General features: G+C 50.1%; 1 protein-coding gene across 1 annotated transcript in view; it reads right to left on the bottom strand.

The window, feature by feature from the left end:
* RUSC2 (RUN and SH3 domain containing 2) overlaps nucleotides 1–27138 on the bottom strand; it is a 37679-nt gene that overhangs the window by 5676 nt on the left and 4865 nt on the right. The window contains exons 2-8 of the mRNA XM_082497670.1: nucleotides 9990–11966; nucleotides 6708–7496; nucleotides 5980–6180; nucleotides 4608–4751; nucleotides 3429–3505; nucleotides 1230–1404; nucleotides 192–297 (exon numbers count right to left, since the gene is read on the bottom strand). Of these exons, the coding sequence (XP_082353796.1) occupies nucleotides 192–297; nucleotides 1230–1404; nucleotides 3429–3505; nucleotides 4608–4751; nucleotides 5980–6180; nucleotides 6708–7496; nucleotides 9990–11859 (3362 nt within the window). The 5' untranslated portion in view covers nucleotides 11860–11966. The remainder of the gene's footprint in view (nucleotides 1–191; nucleotides 298–1229; nucleotides 1405–3428; nucleotides 3506–4607; nucleotides 4752–5979; nucleotides 6181–6707; nucleotides 7497–9989; nucleotides 11967–27138) is intronic.

Raw genomic sequence — 27138 nt, forward strand, 5'->3', positions numbered from 1 at the left:
GCCTGGTAGGGGCAGGTTTTGATCTTTCTGGAGTTCCCTGAGGCTCACAGCTTCTTCCTTCTCTCACCTACAACAGCTTCACAGGTTTCTTAAGTCTTTTCATTGGCAACTGTGCCTGCCCACAGTCAAGGACCAGCACCTGCTGCCAGCCCTGGACAGTGACATGAAGCCAGCCTGGGGAGCCTGCTTACTTGAGAAGGCCAAAGAGGAATGCGTTGAACCTCATGGTGTGGTTGGTCAGCTCCGTGTACTGGCTGATCTTGCTATAGAGGCTGTGCAGCAACTTGGTAGAGGGACCTATGGAGAGAAGCAACATATGGTGAGTCAGCAAAGCCAAAATGGCACCATGGGAAGGAGCATCAAGGCAAAGAGAGACATTGTCTGGGTGCCCATGCCTGTATGTGCACTGTTCCTCAAGATGAGCTCACTTCATCCCAACAGTTAGACTCCACAAGGGAGATGGGTTGTGGTCTGTCCCAGACTGCCAGTCCAAAACTTTGTGAGAGTTTCAATACTGCAAGGGCCTGCCTCCCACACTTCAGGGACAAGCATGGCCCTTGGCTCAAATCGAGCAGGTAAACAGAATATTGTCTCAGGTGGTCATAATCTGGGGTGTCTGCAATCAGAGACGTAACCCCAGAGCTGGAGATTTGTCACAAATTGGCTAGAAGGCTTCCCAGCCCTGGATGTAAGCTCTTCATGACGCAGAAATCATTGTGGCCCTGCCATCTGCAACCTCAGAAAGGAGATATCCTGGATCTACCATCTACCCCTGTCACAATCCAGGGTGCAAAACTGGTACTAGCAGAGGGTGCAGGTGTTGTGGGCACGCTTGAGCTGTATGCGCAAATGTTCTTACAGACCACGCTAGAGCACAACTCTGCCTTATACAGTAGCTGTGTAGGGCTAAAGATGAATGCCTAGAAATACTCTAGAAACTTACGAGGTGGGAAAAGGGCGTTATTTTGTTTTTTTTTTTTTTTTTTTTCATTGCTAGGGCCTGTTATAGGAGAATTTGGGAATTTTAGGAGAAATGACAATAAATATTTGGGCAGAATAGAGCAGTGGCTCTCCCACTTTGCAAGAGAAGGTCAACATGCACCCTGTTCCATGCAGCGAGCTGGGTGTTGCTCTGCATCCCCATCCTTATAGCCAACCTTCCCCAGCACCTCCCAGACACAATACGGGAGTACCACAGAGTGATGGGCATTGCTGCACACCCTCCATACCCAGTTGAGTGGATGCTTCCACCACGCTCCAAGGGATGTTCCTCCTCTGGCCAATGATCATGTCCAGGACGTAAGCCTTGAGCCCGTCACTCAGGATATCCCGGACAGCAGGGCATAGGTATTTCAGGATGAGATGCCCCACGTTGGGGCTCACAGAGCTGTTCCCAAGTTTAGCCTGAGGGACAACAACATGCAACAGGGAGAGTGTTGATAACGGCTCTACAGGGTACAGACGCATGCAAATGGTCCAGCCCCACTTGCCTAGCACAGGCACCCAGCAGGCAATATCCAGGCTACGATGAGGCTCAGAAGCTCCTTGAAAAGGCAGGGTCTTCCTCTTTCCCCCTGCTGCCTTATACACCAGTTCTGGGTTGCTCCCTGCAAGGTCTGCCCCAGGCTGGGATGAGGCAACTGCTTGGAAAGAGAATATCGCAGCTTGGGAAGAGGATATCCCAGTCAGAAGGGATGCCTGGCTCTGCCTGCAGTAGGTATAACGAGGCTGTCCTGCTGGAGGAAGAAGAGAGTAGGGGATTTTTCTGCTGCTGTAGATTTTCTTGTTGCTATTTTTGGAGCGGGAAGCAGCAAGCCACATAGGAACTACCACCACCAAGGGGTTAAGGAACACTTAACTCAGTGACATGGCGAGCTATAATTCCTAGGGATTACTATAAATAAACAGGGTGAGGGCAAAATGGATGGACAGAGCTCAGGTTGAGGTGAGGAAGCATGTAAGAGCCCAGCATCAGCAGAGCGGGGACATATTCTGCTGCATATAGTCCTTGAGCTGCTGAGGGGTCAATCCAAAGGGGTCAGCTCTAGGCCTTGCACATCATGTCGGTGGTCCCAGGCAGTCGTGTTCAGGGCGCAGATTTTACCAGCTGAGCTGGAATTACACTGGCCAGTTGGCACGGGTCCACAAAGGCCCTGAACTGAGACTGAACTTCTGGGTCAGGAATAATCCTGCCAGATCCATTGAGCGTGGGAGCATCAGGGACGGGTGCTGCCTTTTGACAGGTGGATGCTCAGCCCGAGGCACATCGATGCATAACAAAACGACAGCGTTGTCCGGTAAGTAAAGTAGTGGGGGAATTTTGCAATTATTGCCCAAACCAACACAGCAAGAATAGGAAATTCACAGTGAAGGCTTAAAAAGCTGTGGGAATCCAAACAGCTCTGGTTACGCTGCACAGCAATCGCTGCATCAGTAACAATTGTAATTAGGGGCGAATTACCCTGCGCTCTGAGATAAGATTGAATGGGCTTGGAATCTGACCCAGTCAGGTTTCTCCTTGAGGATGGCACTCCAGAGCAGTTTGTCATGTCCAAATAGTGTCACGTTGCTGCCCCAGAGTCCCCGCAAATGAAGCAGAGCATTCAGCACTGAGAGGAGGCACCACAAACATGTTGAGTGTCACAGGACTGCAAATGCTGGCTGATACAAACAGAAGCGAGCTTGCTCTGCTTCTGTGTTATTCCAGAAATGAGGGATGAGGGAAGCACAGGCCAAAGACAGCCAGCCCCATGGGCAACCTAGATGCTCTCTGAAGCCAGTGGGTTCATGGGAAGGGGTATAAGGCATGTTCACCTGCCCCAGATGGGGCATGGACTGATGTACTTTTTATCATTATGGAGCCTTTTGACACATGAAGGGACTGGGGACACTGCACTGTGTCCTGGCTCCAGTGCCAGAACAGAAACATGGGACACGTGGAGGAGGGAGACACAACTCTCCACTGCACAAGGAAAAAGAGCTGGTGTACTGCACCAGACCAAAAGTCCAGCTGGCTTTGTATTCTCTCTTTATAAGAGTCATGAGTAAGTACAGAAGAGTGAGTCAAACCAGACCGAACACATATAATATCTGCCCTTAATACTCACGCAGCCTACAACTACTTTCAACTCAGACACTACCTAAGCTGGACATTATTCCTGTGTTTAGTAGACCTCAATGAATTTCCCTTCCCTGTGTTTTTCTGATCTTCCCTTAAATCCATGTACTCTTTTAGCATCCCCAGCATCATGCAGCAAGAACTGTCACAGACTTACTATCTGCTGCATGGCGTACCGTTGCCTTTGCTTGGTTTGTTCTCGGTACCATTACCTCATTGGATACCCTGTAGTTTTTGACTGGAAGAGAATGGACAGGCTGTCTTTCTCCATCCTCTCCATGTCAGTCATGACGTTGAAAGCAAGACATACCTTCACCCCTGGATCCCTGCTGGTTCCAAAGTGAGCCACAATCAGGTCAACAGCAGTGTTGATTGCCTTCACCAGACCTAGAGGGAAAGAATGAGTCAGAGAGCTACCGGAGAGGCTTCTAGCACAGACCCTGACCAAACACCTCACAAAGAAATCAGGCAGGGGCAATTCAAGCCCAAGTCAGTGCATATGCCCTCTCTCCCAAAAACATGCAGAGCCCCTCCTAAGTCCTCACCAAATCTAACCCAGCTGGTTCCAGCACTCACTTATCAGCCCAACAGTAGGACAACCTTTAGGTGCGGCTGAAGCATAAGACACCCTGTCAATATTCCCACTGGGCATGGACCATCACCTCCACACACCGTCCCTTGAGGAAGCACAGATGGGGTCTGCGGCAATGAGTCTTTTGCTGCTTTGATGCTAACAAGGTGGCAGGGCAGAAGCCACATGTTTGGCAAGCTATGTAATGACTTTCAGTAACAAGCCAGTGGCGGGGAATCTGATATCTGCATCAGTATGATGCAAGAACAGAAGTGGAATAGAGCGGAAAGCTGCCACCTGGTAAGAATCAACACATAGCTGGCAAAGGCACGGGAACCTTTCTGCACACCCCTCGCCTCTGCAGTGATGCCGAGTCAGCTGTCAACAACACAGTCCCCAACTCTGCCTCTAGCATGGGTCTCACCACAGCCATCCATATCTTGCCCTGCTTTGGAATCCTTTCTCCCACCCTTTTATATAAATAATTTACCATGTAGGACCCAACAGACCTTTTACCTAAATTACAAAATCTCAGGCGAGCACATCTGCAACGTCAAACTGATTCACAGGTCTACCCTTGTGTACTGCGACAGAGGTGGCAGCCAGGGTCATACTCCTGAGCCTGTCTCCTCTCTCTGCCCTTTCTTGTGGACTTAAGATCCTTTCTAACCATACTTCCTGGGACGAGCAGCTCAAACATATTCCGTGGCATGTGTCATGGTGCAGAGAACTCAAGAACCTGCTGTGGAAACTGCCATCAGTCCAGGGGGACATGCAGTTATGGTACTACAGTAGAAAAAGGCAGGGAAAGAAACCATTATGTCTACAGAGATGAGATGAGATGAGACAGAGAGAAGCAGCGTTCACCTTATGCTGTGCTACGCCACACTCTTGTCTACGAGAGATGCACGGACTCACCCTTCTTCTGCAGCAAGTCGATGGAGATGGACTCTGTGTTGCCATCTGGGGAGAGGCAGAACTCAGCCGGGGGTTTCTCTGCTAGCGAGAAGTAGTCGGGGAAGAAGTCAGTGTAGGTAAGCTGGAGTTGCCTCATAGACTGTCCTGCAGGGCCAAAACAGGGGGAGAAGGATCAGTCCCAAGCCCTTATACCAATGCCTCTCGCACATTGTTTGCTTTTCCCATAAACAACCTGCACCAGCAGAAGCATTCACCCCAGCCTGTCCAAAACCGGGACAGCAAGGTTACAGGCTTGTTACTCTTCCAGCAATGATCTGTAATGTGAGTCTGTAGAGTTCAACCCCACAGCCCACCCAACATCTAGCTCCAGCTTGACTGGGGGCCCAAGGGCACTGGAAGATGCTGTGGGAGGTTCACCCTCATGGGCTGGTACTGAGGGAAACCTCACTGCACCAGACTCTCAGGGCTGCTGTGCCCTGTCCCAGCAAGTGGGGTCAAAAGTAGAGCATGGAGAGAATCCCTGCTTGACACACACAGGCATTCACAGGCAACAAACTACATGTTTTCTGTCTGTCCCCTGGGATGGCCTCTGTTTTTGATGGGTGACTCCTGCAGGAGCTCTTTCATGTGCTCGATTTCCATATGGTTGATTCCCCAGCTCTCTGCTAGGCATCTTCCCATGAAGGGCGGGTGAAGAAACTGTTTGGGCTGGCAGAGTTAGGTGTAGAGCTTTGGCGAATTCTATCCACAACTGGGGGATGGCCTGAAGAACACTCTCCCCTCCCAGACAGACCCCACCACGCTTCCTGGGGGACTCTCAAAGGTTCAACCAGCAGCAGCCTGTCTCTCTCAGTCCTTCCTGAACATGTTTTGGAGGATAGGGAAGACCTTAGGGGCAAAGCATGGAGAAGACAGAGCCACATGGAGCCCTCCAGTGTTGCCAGCTGCCCCATGAAAGCTACAGCCCAGCACCTAGCATACTGCCAGTATTGGGGCAGATGGGCAGACACCATGGGGCACAGACACAAGATCTCCAAGGGCCACAACTCCTGAATGAGACATGAATTACAAGATGGCTATAGTTCAGGAGCGCTTGCTGAGGTCTGAACCATCTTTTGGGCCATTCACTTTCCCCTTCAATCCTAACTGCTCTCAGTTTGTGGAGAAGAAGGGAGGCTCCACACAGAGTGTACCCATCAGTGAGGCAATTTTCACCTTCCTCTTGTACCCGTTGGCCCCACTGTGAGCAGATGCATCATCCCTCGTGCAGACAGAACAGTGATGAGGCCAGGCTGAACTTCAGCCTCAAGGGATACTGAACCTGAGCCCTAAGGTCACTTCCCAAAGCCCCCAGCAGAAAGGCAGTGCGCACCGTTCAGCTTGCAGTGGAAATGGCTGGTGTTGAGAGTGCCAGGGAGCTCAAAGATGGGGTTCCCCCGGTTCAGCCGGGTCTCTTGCTGCCTCCTGTCTAGGCTGCTCGCTAAGCCAGGCAGTCCTGAAACACGGTCCAGACCCAGGGGGTTCCTCCGCCTGTACTCCCGCCACTTCAGTGCTTGGGGGGAGAGGTGGTTCGCTAGGACACCGCAGGCAGTGAGCACCAGACGGGAGGATGTGAGCAGCCGGGAGGAGGTGGAGAGGAAACAGGGAGAGAGAAGATGAGAAAGAGGAAGGACAGAGAAAGATACAGCACATCAGTTAAAAGTCCAGCAGTGTTTCAGAACATTAGCACGCATACATGGTGGGAGGCGGAGGCCACAGACTGGCAGAGCAGGGCAGGAGCCCGGGTAGCCTCGTGGCTGCGGGCACAGAGGGAGCAGGTTTGGGGTGCAAGCACCTGGCAAGGGGTGCTGTAAGATCAACAGCCCACGCTGCCCTCTCCGGAGCCACAGTGCAGGAGTTGGGACTGGAGGGACAAGCTCTTAGTGTAGGATTTTCTTTTGCAGGCAAAGTGATGGTGGGGGCTGTCGGGCACTGCAGCACCCAGACGCATTTTTGCTGCAGGCTGTGGCTATAAGCAAGGGTGGTAATACAGGGAACAGCCACAACCATAGGGAGCTGGAGATGTTCCAGGCTAGCCCGTCCTGGCAGATGGGTACCTACCATTGAGGGGCCGTATTCCCATGCTGCTCAGGGGACCAGAGGCGCTGGTCTCACTGCCACTTCTCCAGTGGGGATCTGCGTGTCCTCCCACCCTGCCCACAGGCATACCACCCACTGAGAGGGGTGGGAGGGACCCGCTGTGGAGCCTGTACTCGGAGAGCGGTGGGCTCGGTTCCAGCGGCGCCTCCTTCTTGGGAACCGGCTTGGGGTTCTCCTTTTGCCTCAGGGCATCGGCTTTGGTGGCTTGGGAGGGCTGCATGGCACTGACCGCCGGGGAAGACCTCGTGGGCAGCAGGCTGGCGGAGATGGGGCAGGACCTGCTCCTGGGGGGCTGGCTCTCTCCAGCTCTCTCCGCGGTGGGCGAGGAGGAAGAGTCCACGCTTTGAAAGAAAGGCACGTTGCATCGCACAGGAGAGTAACTCCCCAGGGGGGATGGCCGGGTTGTCTCAGGGGCAGGCTTCTTAATGCAGCCATCATTGCGGGAGGCAGCTCCGTCTGCCGAGCGCTGGGTCAGGAGCGTGCTGTGGGCTCGGCTCCCTGCCGCCCCCGACTGCTCTGCCGAGGTGGCCGAGGCTGAGGCCTGGGAATTGGAGGAGACCTGCTGGCCGGCAGGCCGGTTGCTGGACAGGCTGTAGAGTTGGGAGAGGCTGGAGGCAAAATGGCTGTGCAGGGCACGGGCCTTGGGCGGCTTGCTGAAATGGTGCTGGAAAACAAAGGGCTGGATGGGCAGAGTCGTGGGACGCTGGTCCTTGCTGTAGCGTACCACGGGCTTGCTGTCTGTGCCACCACCTTCGGGGAGAGAAAAGGGAACAGAGTATGAGGATGGGCAGAGGGCAGTCACGTTCAGCCCAGAAGATTGCAGGCACAAAGGAATGTGCTCTCAGCTGCGGGAGGAAGAGGATGAGCTAAAGGCCAGTGACACATGCAGAGTGGTTCAAGTCTGAACTGGTTACACACATCATGAGCTGGCAGGGTAAAGACATGTGGCCCCAAATGAAAAGTTTCCAGTTGTTGACAGCTGTCTGGAAGAATAAAGCATTGCACCAGGAGCTTGTATCTCCTGGCAGGGTCACCAGCTTCATATGCCTCCCCCATCCCTTGCTCCCAGGACAGCACAAACTCCCCATGCGCCTGCCCTTGACTTGCCTCTGCCCGGGCAGTACCACAAAGACATGGCCCAGCGCACAAGATTTCTTACCCCGAAGGACTGTCCCCTCCCACACGTGCTGAGAACTTCCCCAGCCAAGCACAGCATTACACGCAGGAGCACTGCAGCGCTGCAGCTCCCTCATCACACCCAGTGCTGTAGGAAAGGCCACTTGCTTCCCCTTCTCCCTCCCCCTTCTTTCTCCTGGAACTGTCCCCCGCTCTGAACACACCGCTCCTTTCATTCCCCTGCCTGTACCAGACCTAGGCAGGATGTTCCCAACCAAATCAGGACCACAGCAGAAACAGAAGAGCTTCCAACCCTGTAAAGTGAAGGTCTGCTCCAGCAAAAGATGGACAGGAACGTCCTAAGGAAGTGTGCTGGGCTGACCTCCTATGTATGCCTCCAGATCCTGGTGGGGCCACAATATACCGAGGGACACAGCTGAAGTGTGACACGCTGTGCACCAAGTGCACAACACACACAACACTGGATGCACACACGGGGCTGACTGGGACCCCTGACCACCAGCCATGATGCATCCCGGCACAGTGTGGCACCTTCTCCCTTGCTTCCTCCTCACTCCTCCAGTCCACGGCAAATCCTGGGACAAAGGACCCATCCCAAGCACAGCCCTGGTGTCAGTTGCTGCCTGTGGGATGTGCAAGGCCTTCCTCCCTATAGCTAGCTTTTGGCAGGGCTTGGTTTCCCTCCAGTCCCTTCTCAGACTCTCCAGGCTTGCATGCTGCTCTCCGCTGGAGCAAGGCAGCTCTGCCTCTATCTCCAGCTGCAGGCAAGAGCTTTCTGCCTTGCTGTCATAGTGCAGAGGAAGGGACTGCAGCAGGGGCTGCAGGAACTGCTGGGGTATATTGCCCTGAGAGCTCCTGTCTGCCCCCTCCTTCCTGAGCAGCTCTTGCTCCTTCCAAGCACTCCCCCTGCGAACCAGGAGGGCTGCTCCCACGCTGCCTTCTCCCAGCAGACAGCTGCCTTCCCTGCCATCCCACACCGAGCACACGTTCAAGACTTGATAAACAAACAGGATAATACCTAAAACCCTCTTGCTCCAAAGGCCAAAATCTCTCCCACACCTACCGTGGCAACGAACGACATGTTCTTCCTACCTCTTGCCAGAAATCTTCAGGGCATTAAATGGAGACAGCCTGGTCTTTGGCATGTTAGGGGCTATCTACCCCAGGATTCTGGTCAGAGGCATTTTAGACAGGCTCTTACCTGTGAAGCAGGTACAAGAACTGTCTAGGGCAGAGATAGAGGTCTCCTGCCATGCTGGAGAAATGACCATACCTCTGATGGGGCTGTTGTTGCACAGCTTCCTCACTAGGACAAGTGACGGCAATATAGAGATGGAAAGCAACTCACGTATTACAGGCTTTCCTGCAGAGGGAACCATGACAATTACCCTCTATAGGAACTTTGCTGCAATCCAACGTGCTGTGGAGGATATGACCGGGGTATTACAGCAGAGACACACAGCTCCTCTAATCTCTACAGGACTCATGCTTGTAAGTCCCATCAGAGACTGTGTGAGCTCCCTGCACTCAGAGGAGACTGCTGGCTCTGCCTCTTCTGTCTCCACCTCTGCACCATGGAGCTCCAAAGAAAAAAGGCTAAAAACTCCCCAGTGGTTCCCTTCCCTTAATCTGCTGAGAACATGACTCTGTGGAGCATGAGCATCTCTGTCTTAAGAGGTAAAGGCAGGTGATTCTCATGGACTGGGGGAGCACAATGCCCTGGAAGGTGCTGCACAGACCCTAAGTGCTAATGCTGTGTCCTCCCTTACATGGTACGAGAGGTTTGCACAAAACCTCAAGAAGCTTTAGAAATACAAGGACAAGACACTAGCACTGATCTGGGTCTGATATATAAGCACAGCAGGGCTTTGTCCCAGGGAGGGGGAAACAAACAGCACAGGCACTGGTCTCCCATCACCATGCAGGTTCCTCTGCTGCTCCCCTCATGTCCCAAAGAGCAGCCTTTCTTTTTACTTCTCCATTCTGCCTAGTTTAGCTCCTTACCGTCTGCTCGGGCTCTAACATCTCTTTGTCCGTGGCCACTGGCAGAGCCACCTGAGAAGCTGGCATCTGCCTCCGTCAGCAGGGAGAGAGAGGCTTGCTCACCTGCCCCATGCCCACTGGGGACCTTCTCACTGGAGACGGAGTCTTTGGCGGAACACAAAGCCTGGCTATCCCCAAAAGTGTGATTCAAACAGAAGCCTTCGCAGCTCCGGTTCAGACCATGGATGAAGGGCATGGGTGGAAGACTCTGGCTGCGGCGAGCTCTTTCTTCAAGGAAGGTTGGGCAATCCCGCTGTGTCTCAGGGATAGGGGAGAACTCCAAGGAGGAATCACCACTGGACCGGAGTGGTGGGGAGGTGCCATTCTTCTTCCGACCTTTAGCTAGTTCAGCAAAAGATGTCACTCGCTTTGGGGGGGAACTCTGGATGGGTATTGCTGGGCTTTCACTCAGCTTGACTGGACAGCTCACCATGCGCTCCAAGGAGCCCAGCCTGCTGCTGGGACTCCTGTCCAGGTTCTGATCATAGCTCCTGGAGCGCTGCCGGCTTGTGTTGAGGTTAGGTGGTGACACATTCACATAGACCTGACCCTCAATCATGTTCTGGGTGGCTTCTCCCTTTGCTTCCTCTTCACAGCACTCCACGTTACTTTCTTCTTGTCTCAGGTCAGGCCTTCTAAACAGATAATATTCAGTGGGCTGGGCTGGGCTACCTTTGGTATGGTCTTCCGAGCAGCTAGTTATGGAAGATCCTGCTGGGCTGGGGGATGACTGGGAAGACAAGTCACACGTGACTAATTTATAATAATTCTGAGTAGCCACAACGAGCCGTGCTTGGCTCTGGAAGCAGGCAGTGAGGTCTGAGCTCTCTGAAGTACAAGGCTCACAGTGGAGGTGGTAGGAGTTGCAGTTGGCATCAAGGACAGGTGAGGAGGAGTGTTGACACCCACACACCTTCCCTGAACTCTCTGGGTGATGAGAGTCGCAAGACATCTTGGATTCTGTGGGTGATGAATGCAAATCCAGGTAAAAAGCTCCTGTGTCTGAGTGGCTGCAGAAGGAAGAGTCACAGGACAGGTTGGCTGAATTCAGGTTAGATCGAGATTGGCCATTCATTTTGTTGTAGAGAGCACTGAAGTTCACGAGCACCCCATCAGAGCTGTTGCAGGAAGAGTCACTGATGTAGCCCATCTGTTGGTCAATCACTTCAGACTGACTTGACGAACTGTAGCAGCGGCAGTGCTGGAGCTCTGAGCTGGAACAGCTGCATGTCCGGCTGTGCAGGGCATCCTGATTCCTCAGCAATTCACCTGTGTTCTGGTTCCACTCCTGGTCACCACCATCAAAGGAGAAGCTGGAGGAGCTGCCGCGATGGCAGCTGCATTCATCCAGCTCCATGTGTTCTGAGGCCTGGTGGCACCTGTTTGCGTTGTTCCTCTTCTGGACGTCGTCACTGCTGATTTTGTCCTCTTGCCCGTCTACCACACCGGACCGGCTGGCCATGTTCCAGGATTTCACAATGTGGTTGGAGTCGTGGAGGTGGAAAGGGGGTAAGGCCAGCTCGTGCAGCTGAAAGGGAGGTTTGCCAGCCACAAGTGAGTTGTGCAGGTGGAAAGATTTTTGGCCCAAGTCATCCCCAAAGATGCTGAGGTCTTCACCCTCACTCAGCAGGAAAGGATTGTGTCGCTTACTGACACTAGGGACAATCAAATCCCTCGCTTTGCCTTCTATATTGTCTGAGGCCTCTGCTGAGGTTTCAGAGGTCTGGAGAAAGCTGCTGTACACCAAGGAGTCAGTCTGTGAAAGCTCTCTGTCTGGAAGGGCAGAGGTCCGTGTAATGCTGAGCTCTGGCTGGCAGAAGGGGTTGGTCCTTTTGCTCACGGAGCAGCACTGTCTATCAGGGACCTGGCAATGCACCAGGGGAATGTGATGCACAATCAGCGTCTCACCAGTCAGTTTGGGTGGACTATCCATGGTGAGGAATGCTCTTCAGGACATCAGATAAGCTAGTGCTACCCATGGACAGGTAGGGCTGCACATGAGAGGCAAGGAGGACACTTTTCATGAGGGAATTCAGATACCTAGAGAGAGACAAAAGCACAAAGGAAGTCACCTCTCAGGAAAGGCAGCGACTATTTAAAGTGTTCTTGGTTTGACTGAAGGCTTCATGTGCTGACAAGGACCAAACAGACTGGTCCTTGTCAGCACAAGTACCCGGGCACAAGGTCCTGAGTTGTCCTTCTTCAGGGAAAGCATCACACCGTAAGACAAACATGTCCCCCTCCCTGTAGACTCCTGGGACAATAATTGTGCTTCCAGCTGACCCCTCTCAAACTCATCTGAAGTGAGTACCTGATTTCACTCAAGTGGCCAAAGGGCCACTGTGGACAGCACCGTAAGCTCACAAGAAAACACGCAGGGTCGGAAATGAAGTACTGCACTCTGATGACAGCAGTCTACCGTCTGACACTGGATTAAATATCTTTGCCTCCCTTTAGTTATCTTGAATTTTTCTTTAAAAACTAAACACTGAACTGCACTGCCAGGCCTTGCATCGTTAGAAACACACAGGTCCAGGCAGAGACTGGAAAGCGGGAACAGACTGGAACAGGAAAGCAGCAACATCCATTCCTTTCCAAAATCCAGGAGCCCCCATGAGGTCCTGAGCTCTTTTAATGGTGCCAGGGGAGCATACTAAAGTATACAACTACTCATGCACACAAGGGCATCTCATATGTAAAGGAGCAGATGACTTCAGTGGGGCCATGGGGAGCCACTGGTGGTGGTTAAATAAGTCCCATACACCACATTGCCTTCTGCTGACCGTTAAGCCTCAGCTCAAACTGGTTCCTCTTGTGGTCCGAGGCACCTGGTTCACAGTTCTCTGACACTCTATCTGTGGCACTTATCTGCTTATCTTATTACTTGGTCCACTTCACAACACTATGAGTGCCACAGCCAACGGTCCCAGGAGCCATACAGGCAGGGCACTAAGACCCCCACTCCCTCAGTGTTCAGTATGTAGCAGGTTCTCGTAAAGCTAGAGTAAGATGTTACACAGCATTTGATACAAGAGAGCAGAGAACATATTAATTCCTCCTTCCTCATCTCACACAGAGGTCCAGTCTGCAAGTACTTCCAGGACAGGCTGGAGGGGGTTTCCCTCTTGCCTTACCTTCTAGACCTCAGAGAAGCCAATGTGGAGAAGTGCATGGGAGGGCAGCTAAGGCAGAAAGGAAAGGGAGAAACCACAAAAGGCAACAGTGATCCAGGATGATCCACATCCCATATCTCATCCAGGCATCCTCAGTGCTCACAGCACCCTGATACCACATACTGTGATCCTGCTCTGGACTCCAGGACCTCAGGTCTGCTGCCACCACTGACCTTCAGACTCCAGAAAGTGGCATTCACAGCATCTGCCTTTGCCTACCTTACCCCCAGCATTTGTGATATGGGATGATAACGGATTTGGAGCAGAGCTGCAAAGGCACATGGGAGCCCAGAAGAGAAATTGAGAAATGTGGGATAAGTGAAGTCAGAACAACAGTGTAAGCAATGAGACAGCTCCACAGAAAGATCAGGAACTTCAGTTCTTTCAGTGTCATGGCGTAAGAATACCAATTAAAGGATGCTAAAAAAAAAATGATCAAAAGCAATACTTTCCTCCTACGCATAGTAGTGCTTCTCACAGACACAGGATGATGCTGGCAGGAAAATAAAACCCCAAAGATGGAAATGGACATAGTGTTTACAGTAAACACCCAATGATGTAAAAGTTAATGCTAACACCAGTGTTAGCAAACAGACAAACCTTCTGGTATACTCCACCAGAGATCATCATGAGACCTACGTGAGGGGCACACTCACCCTCATGGCTGCTTCTGCTGGCAGGTTTCACCCAGGATTAGGCTCTGAAGTAGAGAGGTCACCTGGACCACATCCAGCTGGACTACTGTGGACTACAGCTGGACCCTAAACTCTCCCCCACCTCTAGTCTCCCTAATGCCTGTATCACCCTCCGCTCCCCTTTCAGTGACTCCTCTGTCTTACAAGCCTCTCGCTCCTTTCCCACAGCTGCTGCCACAGAGGCTAAAAGGAACCAGTCTGTCCTCAGCCTGGTTTGGGGTGTGTGTGTGGGAGATCTCTTACATCAGGGATTCCCAAGATCCCACTCTTCAAGAACCACCGCGGGTACCAGCAGCTCCTCACTCTGAGCCTAGCACACACATGCTGACAGTGGTGTTCAACAGCTAGGGCAGTGTTCATGCCCCATTTCGCGCCTTGTGCGCCACTGACAGTACATGTAGCATCAGGACCCTCTGTTTATGCAGTTTCCCACCCCAGCATTATGGGGAAAAAAGCAAAGCTGGTCCCCCAGTGCCTATCTGCTCATGCAGCCCCCACCCCCCTGCCCTCATTACTGCCTTTGTAGCTGATGGTAACGCTCAGATCACGTCTCTCCATAAGGCTTTGCTATATTTTGAGTGCTGCCACAATGCAACCACTTGAAAAGCATCATTTTGAGGATACAGACCGTGATGACAGCACACTTCACTGCTGAAGCACCGGCTCTCCGCTGCCTCTGGGAAATGGCTGCGTTGAGCCGGCTCCCAGCACCAGCACTGATCTGCTAACCAGCCCTGCTGAGCAACACACGCTTTGTGTTGGTACAGAAGCTGCTGTGGGAGGACAAGGCTTGTACAGGCACATTTTTGACATTTGACAGCAAAATGTCACGAGAGCTGACACACAGCCATGTCCCAGCTGTCTCTCTGGAACTCTGGCTGCAACATGCAACTCTGCCCAGCTATTTGGTGTCAGCGGCAGCACGGGCTCCCCGGGTGGACTGCGATTCACTGCCTGCCACAGATGCTGCAGCAGACGGATGCCCACTCTGCCCGCACCCGCAGCCAGCACCCAGAACAAGGCTCCGAGGTTCAATACCACAGGTGGCATGCAGCCAGCTCCTGCTGGTGGCCATTCTGACAGCTTCCCCAGGGATATGCATGACTCTTTTCGTGCCCTGCATACCCCTCCTCTCTCCCTTGGGACACCTCTCCTGGCTTCTTCCTTTCTTAGGGACGCAGGGAGGTTGGCAATGGCACTGCCAGCACGGGGATTATTCAGTTCCCAACGTCAGAGCATCCTCCCTGGCTGTACCGTCCCTTGACTCTCCCTCCCTGATTCTGGAAGACTGTAGAAGGATCCTCCCTCTTCCTGCTCAGGGTCTGGTAGGCTGGGATTGTCACTGGGGCATAAAATCCAGCAAGCAGAGACGTTTCAGATTCTGCTGGCTTTGATCAGCTCTTTGTAAAGCTCTCACACCCCTTTGCAAGGGGAAGTTTCCAGATGTGGAGAGGCAGACTGTACCTGAACACTTTTTGCCAAATCAGTTAATTCTTCTTTATTATTTGCAATAGCACAAGCCCACAGGGTGCTGAATGCTGCTAAATCCTACACATACAACAGCAAACACAGCATCCAGCAACGATCCCTGCCCAGAAAAGCGTGTCGTGGAGTGCACGGCAGGGAGGCCCGCAGGGAGCACCGTGACTCTAGACACACCAGTACCACAGCCATTTTATTTTCAAATGTCAAAATTCTTTGCCTTCTCCATTCTGACACCATCTGCTGCTACATAGGAGATATGGGTTTATTCAGTCAGCTCTTTCTTGAGGTGGTAAGTGTTACCTGGAGAAGGTGAGGGCCAGCCATTTAATTACCTGTGGATGCTTCATTCCAGTCAAAGTAATACAGAGCAGAGAAGGACAGCTTTTTATGAGACACCAGTGGTGTGGTGTGGAGTTGCTCATGAACACTTTCACCCCCACCTACATATACATGTGACAAAAACTTAGCTGCAGCAAAGCTGTAGGTAAGTAGAAAAAGGTGAGGGCTGAGCAACACAGGATGGTTCAGCACCGATCTGAGAGCCGCCTACAAAGCTGTGTCTGTGCTTTAGGAAGGAGGCAGCGTGCTGCAGAGAACGGGGGCATGCAGCACCTTGCAGAGCTGAGCCCTTCAGGCTGTGCACTTCATGCCTTCTGAGTCCTTGCTGAGCACGACATAGAGGCCCCCAAACCCCTCCTTTGTTGTACCCTCAAAGACTGTGGACATTGTGCTAATTTAAGGGTCGGCAGTGGAGGTCCATGGCTCCTGGAGTACAACCTCCTGCTTCTGCAACGCTGCTGAGAAGATGGAGATGCCACCAGAGCTGGCTCCAAACTGGCCTGCAAGGCTCTGCTTCACTCAGAGGGGGCTGGTGCAAACACCAGCCTTGCCTCCAAGTGCTGATGGGTTAGGTGTGATGATCACTTACCTCCAGGCATACCCCGCTATCTGTTACCACTCCAGCCACGCTTTTGGAGTTCCATCCCTGATTGCTTAATACCCAGCTCTGCTCAGCACTGTCAGCTGCACACGTGGCGCGACACGGTTCAACACACTGTGACACAAGTTTCCTCATAAAATGTAATGCAATACTAGGGGAGGCATGCACAGATTTAAGAAATAAATGTGATTTAAATGCAAAAAGATTGCACGTGCCGCACGGAGGACGAAGATGCAGGAGCAAGATCACCAGAGCTGTCAGCTGGAGGCGATGCTGGCGTTTTGGAGGCTGGCTTTTCTGAACGGATTACTGTTTCTACACATCTCAGTCAGTTCATCTACGAAATTTCATCCCCAGTGAAAACCTTTAACTGTGAGGGTTCTTGCTGCCTCTTTCTGAATGGCTGTTGTTTCACTGTCATCATCATGTCCCTCAGACTGACCAAGATCCATCATGTCAATCAAGGGTGAAAGATGGAAGAAGAGGGTTAAAAGCTGGGCATTCAGTTTCATAGATGAACCAGCAAAAATCCTTTTGTACTGGAGCTGCTTGTTCTTTGAGGGTTGTTCCATGTGAATCTCTGACTCCTACAGAGCATTTGCATTAACAAGCCTGAAGAAATCACACAGCTGTACGAAACAAGCACGAGCAGAAATGCTGCAAAAAGCAACGGTTCGTGTGAGCTTGTGGACAGGGGCACGATACAGACACCTCCTCTTTGCTCCGTGGGGAGAGACATATTCAGTTTACTCCTTGTAAGCCTACCTCTGGGCAAAAGGGCTAGGAGATGAATCCAAACTGAAAGCCACTCTACAGACGGCGTGGGGCAACTCGGGGCTCACTGCTTCCAGCACCAGTTTCCAGGACCCCAGTAACACAGTTCGTCCCTGCCCCAGCTTTGCCACTCCAAAAGCTGCGAGAAAGTACTGAATGGCTTTAAAAACAAACAAACAAACAAAAAAACCCCCCAAACTTAACAGGAAAATTCCAAGAAGCTGAAGGGCATTCAGGGAGCAGTGAGTGAAGAGGATGGGGCAAGTGGCACAGGATGAGTGGCCTGGGGATGGGTCTGAACCATCGGGGTGAGCAAGAAGAGGGCGGAGGTGAGGAAGCCTGTAAGCTGTCGTAGGGTGGGACTAGCTAGTAGTGTTTGTTTGGTCATCCATTTATTTCTTGCCAGCTAATACATCTTTGCCAAATTCACGCCTTCATTAAATGCTTTAGTAAATCATCCAGCACGTTTAATGAAAGAAAGAAAAGGTGTAAAAGGAAATACTAGTTGTTTGACTCATCCTAAATCTCTAGCTCTCCTTCCCTGCCTCGGGGAACAGGGAGCATAGTGAGGGTGGTCTGCCTGGTCCCGGGGTGAATATTCCAGCACTCAGCGTTTAAAGGGGGCTGCAGCAAGACAGACTAAACACTTCCTAAATTTCTGCCTCATCTCAGGCTGGTTCTTCTTGTGGCACTGAGCAAACAGTGATTCCTGAAATGACTACTTCCCTGTTCTTTTCACAATGAGGTGCTGCCTGGTCCAGGGTTTTTTCCAGTGGTTTCCAGGACAGCCTGACTAAGCCCATGATTAATGATGTATCATTACATCCCAGAACTATATAGGACCATGATGTGTTCAAAATGGAAACTGCGGCATGTGACAATCAATCACAGCCCTTACACTTATGGCAGCAAGGAGCTGCGCAGGTCAGGGATGAGGGGCTTGCCAGCAGAGATGAGAAGGTGCGTGAGACAAAAATAAGTAATAGGTAGTATGTCTATTCCTGCCGATGACACAACCAGCATGAGGCACGTACTGCCTCCCAGTCAGAAGGAAAGAAGCCCCAGCTGCTTTGTGCATTTTGAGATATGCAAGACATCAGAAATAGCTCAAGCAGCAGATCTATACCACCTAACACAGGAGCTGGACAGTGACCGAACCAGTTTCTGTGCTCTCTTGCTCCGTGACTCATCATCTGGCATGTGGCACTCGGCAGGAGCCACTTACAGGCCATGACTCACGAGCATCGAGCATCCACCGAGTCGAGCTGGGCTGGAACCTGCTCCTCCTTCTCCCTACCGCCCGTCCTCTGCCCCAGCCCCCACCACATATGCTCCTAATTACTATATGGAAATCCGCAGAGGAAAAAAAGACTGATGTTTCTAGCTGCTAATATCACAGCGAAATTGCTGCTGAATTAAACTGCAGACACAATAAATCCTTTCTTATCACAGACACTCTAGCAGCAGCAGCAGCAGGAGGAGGGACTACATTTCTAGAGCGCTTTTCTGCCTGAGCACTCTGAAGCATACTGAAGATCTCAGAAGAGCAGAAATTACACAATTCCTTTCAGGAACGTGGATCTGCCTGGGTGCTGGAGCCTGGATGCTTCAGGGTTTCCAGAGCACTCAAGAACCTACGCAGAAGGAAAAACATCCTATAAGCAAGTGAAATTGCTGGGCAGAATCGGTAGCTGAAGATGCCATGCTTAACTCCTCCTTAACTGCACAGCTTTGGCCAGGGCTTAGCTGCAAAGCAGGGCTGTCAGCTGGCTGCCTCATCGTGCTCCTTTTACAGACCTGCCCAGCTGAGGATGCTAAGAACCAGTTGAGTAGTGACAAAAACATGGGTAGCGGTTGTGGGTGAACCAGAGCCAAAGCCAGCAGAAGCACAGACTGAAGGTTCTCCCATCAACTTCCATGCCCAGGAGCTGCGAGCTCAAAACTCTCCACCACAACAGCCACAGGAGGGCGGGGAATAGTGTTCTGCTGAGGGAGTCAGGCATCAAACTCAGCACAGCTTCATGAATCAAAGCTGGCTCTCTGTACCTGTGCTTGCAGGCATGCAAGATGGCAAAATTGCTCCCAAAGTCTGTTATGTGGCTATGAGCAGCGGTGGCTGAGCAGCCATTCTTGCTCAGGTGTGCACTGCAGGGGAAAAGGTTCCTGAGATGATAGCAAGAGGTGGAGAGGGCACAGATGCTTTGTATGGATGGTGATATTCTCAACAGCATTGGAGATTTCAGGGGTTGCTGGGGATCTGAAGCATCCCTAGAATTACTATACTTTGGAAAGACCTCTCAATGAGAGGTCACAAATGACTTCCACTGGGCCCTCAGGGCTTTCCTCCCTAACATTTACTAGAATCTGTCTTCACACAACTTGGTGTTGCCCGGACCATGGCAAAGGAGAGGCTCTGCTTATCCAAGGCTTATGGGAGGCCAATTTCAGAAGTAAGTTTCATCTGCACAAAGAAAAAGCACACAAGAACAGCTCCACCTCAAGTAGTTCTAGATCCTCTATCATCTTCATAACTTGGGGAAAAGAGATGAGCTAAGCCCTGAAAGGGACAAAGGTCTGTCTTCACAGTGAATCAGATCTCACCCATACAGACTCCAGCCACTCCATGGCTGCATATCTTCACTACTGCTTCCCCTCCATCCAGATTAAAAGTGGCATTGCATTTCTGTCCAGAAAATCCCTTGCAGGAATTGCAGCTGCAAAACAATTCTGAACTCTCCCTGCAAGGCAAAAGCATCAGTGAGCACTGGAGAAAGCCTGAAAAATGAGTAATTCAGTCTTAAGATAACTCAGTTAAAGAGACTGTAAAATCATATTTACTGTCTATTCAGCCCAGGAATCACTTACTATCAAGTGAAAAACAAACATTTCTGGGATGGAAGATTACAGATGTACAACCCATGTAGCAACATAGCAAAAGCAGAACAGAACAGGCTACGGGAGAGTGAAGTAAAACCACAGCAGGGCCAAGTTTTTGAAATATCTGAAATATCATCCCCCAAGCCACCACAAATAAAGCAGCCAGAGGTGTCAAAAAGCCCCAGCAGCATTATTTTCACTCTTGAACACAGCGGTGGTGCAATGGTTTGCTACCAGGGCTAGGTAGCCATGTCCCAGTAAACAGGAGAAGCAATACAGGTATGGCATTACCTAGCAGCGATGGGCACCAGTTCTGCCAGACAGCCAGAATGCCTGCACCTGCAGAGCTGTATTATTTTTAAATGATGGAATCCTACGAGGAATTTAATACATACCGTGTGCAATCAGATCAGGAGCTCCAAAATCAAGCACAAACAGAAAACATCCCAGCAGCAGCCTGGTTGTGTTAGCTGTTCCTCTTCACAGTGCACATCTAAATGGTTTTTCAAACAGCAGCTATGTCCAACAGCTGACTCCTGCTAAGACTGCAGGAAACTTTAACCCTTGCTAGCTCCAGGTATTTCTGCCAAGGCCAGAAGCGATAACTGGATATACAGGAAGAAATTTTCTGTCTCTCCAAAGCAGGAATATGCAATAAGCAATTGAATGGTCTGGAGGGTGGCAGCACCCTGATTTGGGGATTGACAGCACGCTACAAAGCAAAAAGGCTGAGTAATAGCTCAATAAAGACAGCATCTGATGAGACTAATGCATTGAATTTATCCTGCCCTCTGAAGGACACCAGGACCACATATACTTTTGCTGCTGATATCCAACTGCTTTAGGGCCAAAGGCCGGATTTTGCAATCCCTTGAAGCTAGCTGGAGGAAAAGACACTACAGCACACCAGTCTGAAAAGGGAACTGGCCTGATTACTGTTAAGTCTGTGCACTTCTGACCCTTTTTTGCCCAGGTCCCTGAACAAACAGGTCCTCTGTAATCAAGGCCAAATGCTGTCCGAATCTCATTTCAGCAGAAGTCAGTGTGGGTAAAAAAAAAAGGCAGAATGATTCCCAGGATGATGGGACAAGAAGCTTCTGAACTGGGAACAAAGACCTGAACCATAATAAGATTGTGCAAGATTAGAAAACGTTCTTTGCACTCCATAGCAGCTCTTGATATGACCTCCCTGATCAAAACATGCCTATCAAGAATGCTTTTCTCAATAGAGACAAAATCAAGGTCAACTATTGCCACTAGCTCAAAACTAGAGGGAAGAGAAAGGTGTAACAGACAGACTAACATATTCAATCTTCATGGATCAACTGCTACAGGGAAGTTTTGATCTCAGCACAGGAACACAGATGTCTGTGGAGTGAATCAGAGGGGTGAAGCCCATCCTCCACCTTTGCCAGCAGAATTCAGATGCTCTGCATGAGGTGTAATAACCCCAAAGTGGGCAAGTGAGTGACCAGCTGCTCCATTCTCCCCACCCATCACAGGCAGCCTCCTCCATATGGGAACAATTTATGACTAGAAGCGGGTTTCATAACCTTCCCATAGAAAGTTAGGAGCCTATACAACGATAGTGCTATACATTCTTGACATCCCTTATAGTGTCACCTTTTTTTTTTTTTTTCTGAATTCTTGCAACTTTTTGCGCTTGTAACTTCCTGAACCAGTGAGTTCCATACCAAATTAAACACTGCTGTGGTAGTTATCTGTCAGTCCTTTGGAACCTATGGGCATTTAATTCCATTGCTTGCCCTTGGGCTAGGGCAGTGAGAGTATTATATTTTCTACTACATTTACCACCCCTCTGAGCAGTCCCAAGCTCTTCATCCTGCTCACGTACAAGAGTATTCCCAGATCCTTGGTCTGGTCCCCAACCTCTCTCCAAGCGTCTTCGTGGTGTGTGTTTGTATGTTCACATGGCCGGCAGCAAGGCAGAGCTCAGAGGATCTGGATGAAACCGCAGCATCAATTTACGTAACAGAATATTTTCCATGCAACAGAACTAACAAAAGGCAAGCCAGAAGCTTAATAAAATACTTATGAAGCAGTCCAGGCACTCCTAATGATTACACATACTTTTTTTCTGAGAGGAGAAACTTATCCCTTGCAGGGGCTGGCAACCCAAACCAAACTCAGCTTGTAGAGCTCTATTCGGGACAGTTTATTTTAGGATATCGCTCCACAAGACAGCTCATGTGCTAATTAGGCTTGGAATGACTGGGCTCAACAGAGCATTAAGGGTCTAACTAACTAAATCTGATAACCCTGGATTAACCGAGGTCTTCTACTGAGGAAAGTCTTGCTGGGCTGCAGAGGATACATAGACCTATTCACTAGGAGAAAAAAGGAGGGCAAACGGGGATGATCCTTGGCTCTGTACTGGAAGAGCAGGTCAGAGTCCCAGGGGACACGCCAAGACTACCAGAGGGATGACCACTCTGCTTCTGATCACTTGAAAGGTGTTTGAGAGAGCTGAGGAGACACCTTAAGACTGTAGGCTCCCAGATCTTCCTCCCCAGCTAGGACATGCTCACACTTGGACACCTCCTGTATTGAAGCTGTTGTGTCCTTTCTGTACCAGATGTCTCAGAGAAAAGAATAAGCACCTGCAACAAGTGGTGAAGAAGAATTTACCTCACCTAAGTCCTTGCACTGAGATGGGCCTCAACTCAACCAGGAGGTTTCAAAACTCTACAACTTCTGAACACGTACTATAAATACACTGGGTAGTCTTATTCACACAAATGCCACGCCATTTGGGAATATTGCTGGGCTTCAAAGCTTGACAGGAAGATTCGTGGACTAATTAGTCACAGTATGTGAAATTATTTGTATTATCAGTTTGAAATTATCTGCCTTAATTTCCTGGAATACTTGCAAGTTACAAGCAGGGCAGCACATAAATCATTATTCTCTTTCCAGACTGTTCATGATTTCATATCAAACCCACAGTTTCCCATTTAACACAAATAATTCCTATTTATTCAGTCTCTCCTCTTATGAGAGCTTTCCAGGACTTTGTGCAGTTTTCTGGGCAGTTTCTCAATTCCCTCCAACTCTGCAGTCATTCTTCTGCACTGGGGTGACTAATTGCACACAGTTTCCCAATCAACAGTTGGATGTCCCCTACTTCCTGTATCAACATCAGAAGATTCTCTACCTTAGTTTTCTGTTCCATTTCTTACATACTCTAACATTCATATGTAGATGTTTGTCCTGGTTCGAGGTAGAACAGGACCAAGTTTGTTCAGTATCTTTGCTTCTTAGCTGGGCCTCCTCTAACTACTGAAATTAACAGCACATTGTGCAGACACTGTTCACTCTCAGAGCGATCAGACCGATGTTCATAGCTGACGCCCAGCCATGGTCTGCAGAGACACTCTTATACCTGTTGCTGTAACCCCCACGGGCAGCTGACTTTGTTGTGTGACCCATTGGAAGGTCAGAAACGCAAAAGTGTAGAGGGGTCCCACCTGTGGGGAGGAGCGGACAGGACAGGTGACCCAAAACTGACCAACAGGGTATTCCATCCCATCTGCCTCATGCTCAGTATAAAGCTGAGGGATCAAACGGCAGCCCTCTTTCTGCAATGACCGGTGTCCGAGGAGGACTCTGTTTGTCTGCCTGTGATCCCGATCCTGAATGCAGATCCGTAATCAAGTTCCTGTCTGTCACTGAGTCCAGTCTGGGACTTCCCCAGTGCCCACCGGTGGCGTGATCATCATCCTGGGATCTTGATAGGGTTTTGTATTTATTTCATTGTTTTCTTTTTATTTTATTATTAATATTTCATTAAAGTAGTTTAGTTCCTTCTAAATTCATAAGACTCATAAGTCTCTGCCTCTCTCTCTGATGAGGGCTGGGGGAGACCGTCTATCACTCGCCCGATGGCCGGTTCAGCCTAAACAATGACAGTGTTCACCAAGTAAAGTTCCTTATAACCAGGGTGATATCCAGGTACTTTTTGCAGCTTAACGACATCAGTTTAATGAGCTGGAATAAATTTAGTCAATTTAATGATTTTGAACATCACAAAGTGCACTTTTGTGACTATCCTCTGTTACATACATTTACATGACATAATATCAAGTTCAAAAACTCAAGGTTTGCAACAAGACTAGCCCAGAAGAAAACAAGGGATTTTTCTCACATTATCTGTTCTCTGAGGAGAGGAATTTCTTTTTGCTGTCTGTGGAGTGAGGTTTTTGGGTGGTTTGCTCCCTCAGGTTGCACAAATTCTTGGTGTAAGCACGTTGGGAGAGGTTTACCGTGTCCCCATGCAAATTCTCTTTGTGGTCTGCCAAGAGATTGAGAGGGTCCTCAGTGTCTAACTAAGGTCTGGGCTGAAGGATATTTTCCCTGGTGAACTTGCCTCATTAAATCAGTGAGGTCTGGTGGCTTGCCTCCATGAAAGAAGATTCCCCTTTTGTTCTGATGGGCAGGCCAAGAGGTTGTTGTGGTTTTCCTTTTCAACCTCAACTCATGCCAAGGGGAAGGCAGACAACAAGGCAGTAGATCAAAATACCGGCTGTCGAACACACTCTAGTACAGAGGGGAATCACCTCTCAGTACCTCCAGCACAAATACAAACACATTGCTTCAGACTGGGGTGTTTTTCCACCAAATCATATCAGCAGCACAAAGCCTGTAAGAGGTCAGGGTTACAGAGATGGAGACATTCGTTGGGGTCTCTAAAGCTTGTACAAAGTCACCAACAGAGGCACAGGGAACAGAAACCCCAATGGGTCAATGACTACTCTCAATCCATCAGCGAGATATGGTCAAACATAAACTGAATGGCATGTGACTACAGCATTGCCACCTTGTGCATTAACCATCCCCATGCCATTGCTTGTCAGTGCCTGGACATATCTGTTTCTGGCAGTTCCTCCTCTCGTCCTCTGTTATGCTGCCACAAACTGGCTAGCCCTACTGCACTAGGGTCTAGAGACCTCCAGGAATGTCTGAGGTCCCCCCTATGTGCCATGCTGCTTCACCCTTCCCCTGCCCTCATCCTCCCCCCAAAACCGCCAGTCTAAGAGGAAACAGGGAAGGGAAGCACATGGGAATGAAGAGACTGTTGGGCTTACAGTAATGTCATCACCACCTTCAGAGTGCTTTATAAATACAGTAATTATAAATAGTAAGTGTCTGCAGAAATGAAAATGAGGCATATGACATGGAGCTGAAAGCAGGAGGAGACATCTGGGTAAGGCCGTCTCCTCAACGGCCACTTCAAGCAATATGACCTGCAGCTGCAGATAAATCTCAGCAGTAGGTTAAGTTAGATGCCACTAACTGTGGACAAGAGAGAACAGCTTGTTGCCACCAGAACATGGCTAAGTGCAGATGTCTGTTGAAATCCACTTGCTGTTCTTCTGAAGGGTCAAGCTACAATCACTGCTCACGATAAGCCACATCCAGGCAAGAAATCCCTTAGAAGTGACTACAACTACTCACATACTAACAAGTGGTGAAGGAGAGGTCAACCAGACTAAGACAAACCTCAGGGCTGATGTGTCACTCCAGGTATCGATCATTACAATGAATTAGGCAAAGCCAGGGAAGATACGCTGTGTGGGCCAACAATATTTTGGGACCACAGACATGAATTATTTATACCTCCCACTGGATCTTCTCATATATGGGCTTGTGACTCTACCACCTGAGTTAGTGGGAAAGGTCTGAGGGTGGGACTACAGGGAAAAATGCCATGTAAGCAGGCTTCAGAACTAGCCTCACTATTAAGAACAGTAAATTGCACTGGCACAGTGGTTCAGACAGGTCATTCTCCCTGCTGAGAAGGACACCTGTGAGGACAGCTATGTGATCTGAGCTACAGAGAAGACACACGACAATGCAGCACAAGGCACGTGTCCCGACTCTTCATCATGGGAACCCCAGAGAGGGACCAAAAGAAGGTGGCTTGGTAAGCAATTCCGGTGAATTGGACCAACTGGGCGAAAGGAGGATAAGTAAGCAGTTGCTCCTGCACCAATGCAGGCAGAGCAGAATGGAGAGGAGCCTGCCCACTCAAGGCATTTAGGTCAGATTTTTCCAGAAGTAATGGCAGCTGTTCTGGAACAAGGCACAGTTCTGGACTTAAAACAAACCACTGAGATTAGTTTAACTATGTAGGGAGAAAGGATTCCCTGCTCCCTTAAAAAATAACACCTGACAAGCCTGTTCCCTGAGGGTCAGAAGGAGCTGAGAGAGATGATCTAATTGGTGCTGAACCGAGTCTGTGTTAGCCAACACTCAGGAGCACAATTTTTCCCCAGGGTTCACTGCATCACAGTTAAGCAACACATCAGCTCAAACCTCACACGACAACTTGAGTTCTCAAGAAAAACTCATTTTTCTGCAACTGTATGCAGGTTTTTTTTTTCTGGCACCGATAGGCAGCAGAGCTCCTGAGCATTTGCCAGAGCCACAGGTGCTCAGGTGAGTCTCTTGCACATCTGGGAACCAAGGGGAAGGGACACTCTCCCAGTCCACTACCCATCTCTTGCCCATGTGTCCCACCCTTCCTCAAGAACAGAGCACGGTCTAGTCATGGAGGTGACAGTGGGTCCCAGGGAAGTCTCAGGTGAAAATCTGCTGTATATTTGCCAAGGTCTTCCCTACAGTCTCTGATTATTTTTTTTCCCTGTAACTCCCAGAAGGAGCTGCTAGCTCTAATCACTCTGAGATTTCTGTGCCACTGGCCCAAAAAGCACAACAGGGCAGTGACATTCGGTCTCTGCTTCCGGGAAACATCTTGCGCTGCAGCAGAGAGCAGGTTTGGTGGCTGTGCCAGTTTCTCATCACTTGCCAGGTGTCAGTACAAAGCATTACTGCCTTCACTCAAACATTTATTATTTATCACTCAAAGGTACTCCCAGCCCCATACCCTCAGCACTGTACGAAGACCAACACACCATCTCTCTCCCACCAAACTCTGAGGGTGAGCCTGAGCCAGAAGCTGCCACCACCTACATTATGGCCACTCACCTACATTACAGCTTTGCCTCCTGCTTTCGTCCCATTTACAAGAGTTAACAACCACAATTATTTGGATTTTTGTTGTTGGGTTTTGTTTGTTTTTTTTTTTCCCTACCTGCTGATATAAGCACCTGCAGCCTTGCCCAGTAAGAAAGAAAAAAAACACTGTCAACATGACCCTGAGGCTGCAATACAACTGCACGGGGAGAGGAAGAGTTTGTGGACGTGCCTGCTCCTGCGCTCATCTTAACAGGTGTGTCCCTGCTTTG

The sequence above is a fragment of the Vanellus vanellus genome, assembly GCF_965231255.1.
Source record: "Vanellus vanellus genome assembly, chromosome: Z".
Classification (NCBI taxonomy): domain Eukaryota; kingdom Metazoa; phylum Chordata; class Aves; order Charadriiformes; family Charadriidae; genus Vanellus; species Vanellus vanellus.